Source organism: Saccopteryx leptura, chromosome 2 (assembly GCF_036850995.1).
Source record: "Saccopteryx leptura isolate mSacLep1 chromosome 2, mSacLep1_pri_phased_curated, whole genome shotgun sequence".
In the NCBI taxonomy this organism is placed as follows: Eukaryota; Metazoa; Chordata; class Mammalia; order Chiroptera; family Emballonuridae; genus Saccopteryx; species Saccopteryx leptura.
The window spans coordinates 133,528,234-133,537,427 of record NC_089504.1 but is presented as its reverse complement, the minus strand read 5'-3'; the positions used below and the strand labels follow the sequence as shown (position 1 = coordinate 133,537,427).

Here is a 9,194-nt window from a genome sequence, read left to right as displayed (position 1 = left end):
CAGCATTTATTAGTACTTCATTATTTTAATTGCAAATTAACATTCTATTGTACAGATATGACACATTTTATTTATCCATTCATCATTTGATGCATATTTGGACTGTTGCCACACTTTATAAATAAAGCTGCTATGAACATAACTCTATGTTTAACATTCTGAGAAACTGCCAACTTGTTTTCTACATTGGCTAATATACATTGGCTTCTCCACATGTCCTCCAACATCTATTTTCCTTTTTTTAAAATTTTATAATAGACATCCTAATATATGTAAAAGGGAATCTCATTGTGGTTTTGATTTGCATTACCCCAACAGTTAGTGACGTTGAGAACCTTTCTGTGTTTATATGTATATCTTAAGAGAAATATCTATTCAAATCCATTTATTTTGTTTTTAATATCATGAATTTTTAATATTTCATTGAACAGAATATACTTTTTAGATTAATGTACTTTATGTGTTAGAGCAGTTTTAGGCTTACAGAAAATGGGCAGATTGTACCGAGTTTCTATGTATCCTCTTTCTTGTTTGCTCAGTTTCCCCTATTATTAACATCTTGCACTGCTGTGGTACATTTGTTTTAATTGATGAACCAATATTGATACATTATTATTAACTAAAGTCCATAGTTTACTCTTTGTAATGTACAGTTCTGTTTTGACAAAAGCATAATGTCATGTAATCATCATTATAACATCATACAGAATAGTTTCACTGCTCTAAAAATCACCTGTGCTGCACCTACTGATGCCTCCCTCTGCACTCCAAGCCCTTGGCAACCACCAATCCTTTTACTCTCTATAGTTTTTGCCTTTTCCAAAATGTCTTATAGTTGGAATCATACAGTATGTAGTCTTTTCAGATTGGCTCTTTTTACTAAGCAATATGTATTTAAGTTTCCTTCATGTCTTTTCTTGGCTTGATGCATCATATCATGGTGGAGATCTTGATCTTGGTACTCCCATTCCTAGTTAGATCTTCTGTATTTTCTCTTTCTTTTTCTTTTTTGTATTTTTCTGAAGTTGGAAACCGGGAGGCAGTCAGACTCCTGCATGCGCCCGACCGGGGTTCACCCGGCACACCCACCAGGGGGGCGATGCTCTGCCCATCTGGGGCATCGCTCTGTTGCAACCAGAGCCATTCTAGCGCCTGAGGCAGAGGCCACAGAGCCATCCTCAGCGCCCGGGCCAACTTTGCTCCAATGGAGCCTTGGCTGTGGGAGGGGAAGAGAGGAAGGAGAGGGGGAGGGGTGGAGAAGCAGATGGACGCTTCTCCTGTGTGCTCTGGCTGGGAATCGAACCCGGGACTCCTGCACACCAGGCTGACGCTCTACCACTGAGCCAACTGGCCAGGGCCCTGTATTTTCTCTTTCTATTGCTGAATATTTCATTGTATGGATGCACCCATTTTTTTTGAGGAACATTTTGGTTGCTTATAGTTTGTTTGTTTTTTGCAATTATGAATAAAGCTGTTATAAACATTTGTGTGCAGGTTTTTGCATGAATGTAGTTTTCAACTCATTTGGGTAAATACTTAGGAGTGCAATCACTGGATCATGTGGTAAGACTACATTTAGCTTTATAAGAAACCGACAAACAATCTTTTAATGTGACTGCATCATTTTGCATTTCCACCAACAAAGAATGAGAGTTCTTGTTGCTCCTCCACATTCTTTGTTCATTTGTTTTTTAGCCATTCTAATAGGTTATAGTGGTATCGCGCTGTTTTAATTTGCAGTTCCCTAATGACATATGATATTGAGCATAATTTCATATGCTTATTTGGCATCTTTATATCTTCTTTGATGAGATATTTGCTCAAATATTTTGCTCATTTTAAAATTGGTTTATTAATAAGTCTCTTTATTATTGAGTTGCAAGAGTTATTTATATATACTGGATGTTGATCATTCCTTTATCAGATAAATGATTTGCAAAAGTTTTCTCTCATTCTATGGGTTGTTGTTTCAATTTTTTTATGGTAACATTTGCAGCACAAAACTTAATTTTGTGTAGTCATGGGTTTATCCCCTAATCAGTTGCATTCCTGTCATTGGTGAGCAGAGGATGCAGGGGCAGAAACCAAAGTAAGCAAGAGCAAGGGCAGCAGAGACAGCAAGAGAGACCATTGTGGTGAGGCATTGAAGCAAAAACATGGGTAGAGGAGAGGAAGGGGTAAAGAGGATGTCAGTAAAGGATGCACCTCTTGCTCTGGGAGTACCTGACCAAAGTTCCCAGGGTGGATTCTGTCTGCTTTGTAGCCCAACAGATGTGCTGGCTTCACCATCAGAATCCTGCACCCTCTTCTACGGCAGACTTGAGACGGGGTTATTGTGACAGGGATCTTGCCTCTTGGTATTCCCATCCCGAGCTAACTTTTCTGTATTTCTCTGAGAAAGGTAATGTACATGCAAAAGAATTATTTTAGGTTCCTCTATTGTTGCATGGTCATCAAGGGCAGGGACTCTTTCATTTGTTTTTTAACCTAAAACCTGGCACACAGCCTTCCCAATAAGGGTGTTCAAAGAGTGATAGAGCCCTGGCCGGTTGGCTCAGTGGTAGAGCGTCGGCCTGGCGTGCAGAAGTCCTGGGTTCGATTCCTGGCCAGGGCACACAGGAGAAGCGCCCATCTACTTCTCCACCCCTCCCCCTCTCCTTCCTCTCTGTCTCTCTCTTCCCCTCCCGCAGCCAAAGCTCCATTGGAGCAAAGATGGCCCGGGCGCTGGGGGTGGCTCCTTGGCCTCTGCCCCAGGCGCTAGAGTGGCTCTGGTCGCAACAGAGCGACGCCCCGGAGGGGCAGAGCATCGCCCCCTGGTGGGCAAAGCATCGTCCCTGGTGGGTGTGCCGGGTGGATCCCGGTCGGGCGCATGCGGGAGTCTGTCTGACTGTCTCTCCCCGTTTCCAGCTTCAGAAAAATACAAAAACAAACAAACAAACAAAAAAAACCCCAAACAAAAACAACAACAACAACAAAAAAAAAAAAACCCAAAGAGTGATAGAGGTGGGAGGCAGTGCATTGGGCCAGTGGGAGAGGTTATGGGTACAGTAGTTGCTGAGGATGCTTGACTTCAAGGAGTCTACGGGAGTCTGGGCTGGGAAAAAAGATGTCTCAGCTGACAAGGAAAGCAACTAAATAATTTCTGGTTCCCACTGTATACGGGAGATCCCGAGATAGATATGGGAACCCGAGAACCCTCTGGAGATTGAGGAAATTAAGTCAATGCTACATTTTAGCTGCGTTCTTAAGGGCCCGGGGAGGGAGGCGGGAGAGGGAGAGGAGTAGAAAGGCGAGCAGGAGGAGGCGGAGCCTCTTGGCGAGCAGCTGCCTGAGGTTGAGAGGCCTCTCCTCTCTCCCCTCCCCTTTGCCTCCACCTGGCTCCTCCCCATGTTCGCCAAGCTCTCCTCCCCCCTTCTCCAAGGACAGTGTGCAAGAAAGCCGCCTACAAGAAGAGCTAAAACAAAAAGGCAAGAGGGGCCCGAGGGTAACGAGCAAGGGGGAAAGCTGAGAGCAACGTGCAAACGAGCGTTCTGGGAGGAGGCGGCGGGGAGAGCTGAAAGGAGCAGCAGGGAAAAGAAGAGGTGGTGTGGCATCAGAATGAAGAGCAGAGAGGGGGGATGGGTAGAGCAGTCGTGAAGAACCCTAGCCCCTATACTGGCGTCTCTCGGCTTGCACGCACAGCCCCGTTCCCTGGGAATCAGGGATGGGTGGGTGGTGCTCGGACCTAGCTGCCCTTGGCTGCCCGGCTCCAATCCTGGCACTCATGCAGTTCAAATCAGTGCCCCTGTGATGCTGCCTCTGTGTTTTCTCCCTTCGTCTTGCTTCTCTACACACGTGATTTTTTGTTTAGGTTTTAGTATATCTTTATTTCTACGAATCTGTCACTGTGGATCTATAAAGGATGCTTCTATTTGAATCTGCTTGCGTTTCTGTGTCCTGTGTCTGTGTAAATATCTTAGATGTGCAGAAGAATCTGAGCCCTAGTCAGCACTACTAACCTTATCCTTGCTATGGTGAATTCTCTCCCTCAGTGAAGCCGCCAGCAGTGGCAGAAGCCTCCAAGTGCGGGTTTCCATCAGCGATGAGCTCCCAGAATGAATGAGAAAGAAAACACTCAGGGAGAAAGAGATCAGCATATTCATGTCTTGTTCCTTTCTTTCCAAATTTTTGCCTTCCAGTTTGCACCAGCCACTTAGTCTTTCCTTTTTTGAGAACAGTAGAAATTTGGACACACACACTGGTTAAATAGGAGAGTGCCTCTATCCATGTGTGTTTATAGTTCTTTCTGTAACTGGCGCTATATGCTTTCTTAGGTCCTCTTTGTATCTGTATGTGTTAAGAGTACAGAGAATATGAAGCTGTATCTGGACCTACATATATTTATATTTGTCATATATTTGTGTGCATTTTGTGTTGCTCATCAGTTCACTAATGCTTTCAACAAGTACTTAATGAACTCTTGTTATGTTGCATAGGCTTTGGTAGGCTGTGTGAGAGTTTTAAAAAAAATGGACATGATCCCTCCGTGGGGGAGTTTTCAGTCGAGTTAAAGAAAATGGCTAGTAATCATCTAGTCCAGGGGTCTGCAAGCTTTTTCTGTAAAAGGCCAAACGATAAATATTTTAGGCTTTTCAGACCATCCAGTCTGTGTTGCAATAATCAACCCTGTTACAACAGGTCTCAATTGGCTGTTACACAGGTGCAGCCACAGATACTATGTGAAAGAATGAGAGTGGTATGGACACTGGAATTTCAATTTCATGTCATTTTCACATATCATGAAATTGTTTTGTCAACCATTTAAAAATGTGAAAGCCTTTCATAGTTTGCTGCCATGCAAAAACATGAGAAGGGCGAGATTTGGGCTGTGTGCTATAATTTGCTGACCCCTGATCTAGTCTAACTTTCTTTTCAATACATAATAAGCAATTAAACTACTGCACAAAGTAGTAATTGAGTGCTACATGAATGATCCCATTCCAGACAATATGTTATTAGAGGATGTCCAAAAAGAAGCCCTCCTTGACCTGGGGCAATCAGTAAAGGCTCAGTAGGTTTGAATAGGCTGTGACTAAGACTGGTCTTAAATGATGGAGCAGGATATTGATCTGTGGAAAAGACCCACAGATCAGTAAGGAACTGAATAGCCTTCTGGAAAATGAATACAGTATGCCCAGGCACAGAACTGCAGAGGAGCAAAGTAATGTGCAGGTGATGATGAAACAATTCATGGGAGCAAAGGTTGAAGCTGTGGGCAAGGGCTAGATCATAGGAGCTTTGAATGACAACCCAAGAAGCTTGGACTTTACTGCTCATATGAAGTATGTCTATGAATCTGTCTCTTAATAACACTCTGTGTTTGTGTGTGTATGTCTTCATGAGTGTACATTGCATGCACTTTGTTGGCATGTGTGTGGATATGTGTGTTTATGTGACCTATGTCTTTATCAGCAGCTACCCCTGTTTTCCCACACTCACAGCAGAAACATGGTCTATGCTTAGAGGTCATCAACCCCTGTTTGTGTGAATGAATTCTCTCTCCACTGAGGCCTCAGGGGCCTGTGGAGGTTTATTTTTGTGTCTCTAATAGAGTGGAGAAGGGAAACACAAGGCAGCGGAGACCAGCTATGGCGGTAGGCAATTCAGGTGGAAAGAGGCAGTGAGGATTGAAGAGACGGGTGATAATAAGAAGGCAGAATAATAGGATCTGGTCTGAGAGTAAGGAGGAGGTAAATTTAAAAATAAAATATTTTAGTCTGGATAACTGAGAAAGTGATGATCCCATTGGCATGTTATGGATACAGAAGTATGTCTTATGTGTTTCTTTGGAGAGATAAGCCCCAAAGACAAAACTATGAAGGTGTTCACATTATCATGTGTATACATCTGTGTATGTGTAACAGTGATTGTGAGTTACTCTTCTCATTTGATAGTATGTAGTATGAGGGGCAAGGCCTCTCAAGAGATGCTCAGGATCCAGAGATGTCAGGAGGAAAAACAAAGAAAGTCTCCGACCGCTCCTGAGCCTGACACCACTAACTTGCCCAAGCAAGCTGTAATGTGCCTTTGACCCTCAAACTCCAGTTCCAGCTTAGCCCAGTTCTATAGCACCCAGCCCAGATCTTAACTATAGCCCAAGCTACCCTCACTTTTCCGCTTCCACTTTGCTGGTTCTCATCTGATTCCCCTTCTCTGCAACAGCCCTTTCCTTCATTAAAAGGAAGGACTCCTTCAAGGCTAACTAAGGTGACCAATCATCCTCCTTTAGGGAGGACAGTCCTTTTGTAAGTTCTGTCCTCCCTTGAAAAGTGTCCTCCTACATGTCCTCCTTTTTGATATTGGAAGACTAATCTGTAAATGTCCATATTGGATTGATGCAGAGTCGATCCATTGCATGTGATGTGACATTTATATCTAAATGAGTACTTTTTTCTTATAATTATTAAAAATTAATGGACATGTAAGCATAATTACAATATAAAATATTACAAATGTTTTTATTATGCATTTGTCATATTATAGTGTATTGTTGCGATGAATAAAATGTTTCTTTTATTTATGATATTGTTTTCTTCAATTTATTTTTGTCCTCCTTTTCATTGTAAAAAAGTTGGTCACCTCAGGCTAACTTAAGTTTCTCCTTCCTTTCTAATTTCTGTTCAGTCACCCGCTCTTCTCCTTGACCTTTGCTTATTCTCCAAATAGGCTCCAATTGGAGGGATTAGCCAGGACTTTTTCAGTCTCAGGCTTGATTACTGTGACATTTCAGCTTGTCACTCTGCAGGGGTGTGGCTGTCTTTTGGAAGAAGTTCAAGCTCTCAGGCTGCAAAGTCCAGACTTAGTACAGTGGGAGAGCCTGACTGAAGTGGTTCTCTCCAGTCTAACACCCATTTCCAAAGCTCGTAGCACCTGCATCCAGCTCTGTCTTATCTGATCACTGTCTTGAATTCTAGATTGGATCATGACCCATGAAGAGCATCATGCAGCCAGAACCCTGGGGATTGGCAAAGCCATAGCTGTGTTAACTTCTGGAGGAGATGCCCAAGGTAAGGAGGAGGGCCCTGCTTGGTTAGACACAAAAACCATAGCTGATAGGGCCCCTTGCATTTCTTACTCCCCTTCGCCTGTAAAAGGAATGGCCCTCCTTATTATTCACACTGGTATCTTGGGCTTTCCTAAAAATCTGTCAGGTCTAAGTCCTCAAGTGTTTTGGATTCTATTTTCTCTACTTTTATTTACCTAAATCTTCATAAAACTTCTCTGAAGATGTGGTTCCAATTTAGTCCTTTGGTACCTAAAAGACTGGTGTTTTCTCCCACAGCATTAGAAAGAGAGAGACTGACAATATAAAATGATTGAGAAGACAGTAGGTGGATTCACTTCAACTACACTGGAAATGATGGGGAAAGGGGGACACCCAGAATCGGTATTTGGGGGCTCCAGCTAAAGCTTCAGTATCGACTCTGATGTGTACAGAATTCCTGCACTGACCAGGGTCAGGCACCTCGCTCTCACAGCACGTGTCCTTCCACTAGGCACAGCTCTGCTTCGTTCTCTGTTTTCTCTGGCCTTCCCTCCACTTCCATCCCTTTAACCCTTAAACACACAGAACAGCAGCAGTTAGTCAGTGTAGATCCATAATGGGGTGGGCTGGTGGGCAGAAAGCCAGAGAGAACCCTTTTCTGGGTTGTGTCTAAGAAACCTGGGAGTCAGAAAAATGAAGTGGGAGATATGGGATGTAAAATTAAATCTATTTTACTTTTTTCTCCTTTGATGATCTTGTATATTCCAACTTAACACATTGAAGAGAGAATTTCTTTGAAAGGGATACCAGGACATGGAGACTGTGATGAGAAAGAAAAGATGTCAGCTGATTCCCCCTTCCTCTGCTCCACTCTCCCTAGGCTTTCCTAGACTTTGTATTAAGCACCCACTTTTTGTAGAGCCCTGTCTCACATGTTGTAAAGAAGGTGGTTTCCTTAGGGAACTTACAAACTAATGGAAAAAGATATACATCACTAGAATTCTTATATAGGGCACGTAAAAACAATAATAAAGTGTGCCTCAAACCAAGTAGAATCTACTTATGTAATGGAATGATAGACCCTGGTTGGATTAACTGGGGAAAATGTCACAAAGAAGATAGATTTCAAGAAACTGAACTCTTCAACAGCTAAAGTGCTTAGAACAGTGCCTAGTATATAGTAAGTCCTCAATAAATGTATTACTGTTTAATAAAAAGTGAATAATGGAGCATCTGCTGTGTGCCATGCAGTATGCTAAGCACTAAGGATACATTGATGGAAAAGTCACATATTGTCTTTGCTCATTTTTAAACTAATGTGTACTTAATCACAATTGTGATATATACTATGAGTAGGAGAATGCTAGAACAAGGAAGCAGAGGAAGGCGGGCACAGCTTAGAAGGCCCAAGGTTAAGAATGACGACCGTGTGAGGAGTGCTGAGGCTATAGAGACTGTTGACCTGGCTTCTGAGGCTTCTTTCTTCTCTCCTGGAAAGGATCCCATGCCAATACTGCGTTCTTCAACATAAACTTTGAGTGTTGATCCTAAAACCTTGGTAGGATGGCCTCTGGAATTGGATTGTCAGATTTTGGGAAGCAAGGACCTGCTAAAAAAAATCTAAGTGAGCCATATACATTTATAAAATTATGAAAAAGAAGAGCTCTCTGGAGAGAGAAAAAGTTAAAAAAAAAAAAAAAGAGGAAGAAGAAGCAGAAGAAGAAGAAGGAGAAAAAGAAAGGCTTAGGATTGAAGTTGGGTCTGAGAGCAGCATCTGATCCTGAGCAGAGACCCTGTTATTCTAGAGACAACCATCACCGCCTTTAAGGGAAGGATCATCTTCCATGGAGGCGGGGGCTATTGACAAGCTGACTTCTGGAGAGCCCACCTAGGACAAGCCCAGGGGATTCTATTGCAGAATCAGTGTACCCAGGGAGATATCCCACTGTGAGTCCAAACCTCACAGATTTATGGCAGTAGGGACTGAGAGTGGTAGAGGATACAATTCTAAGAGGCAACAAAGCAAAGCAGAAAACTCAAAGCAGAGCTGAGAGGTCCCAGCTCAGCTGATGGAGCAGCTCAAATACAGAAGTGGCCTGCCCAGAGATAAGTTCCTAGTTCTCCCAGGGAGAGAGCACAGAAATGTGTTTTCTCTGGAGGCTGGGGCCAT

General features: G+C 42.9%; 1 protein-coding gene across 1 annotated transcript in view; it reads left to right on the top strand.

Annotated features, from left to right (window-relative positions):
• Positions 1 to 3,336: 3,336 nt before the first annotated feature.
• Positions 3,337 to 9,194, top strand: part of PFKM (phosphofructokinase, muscle) — a 25,266-nt gene continuing 19,408 nt past the window's right edge. Inside the window, exons 1-2 of the mRNA XM_066368837.1 lie at positions 3,337 to 3,467; positions 6,954 to 7,046. Coding sequence (XP_066224934.1) covers positions 6,962 to 7,046 — 85 coding nt within the window. The 5' untranslated portion in view covers positions 3,337 to 3,467; positions 6,954 to 6,961. The remainder of the gene's footprint in view (positions 3,468 to 6,953; positions 7,047 to 9,194) is intronic.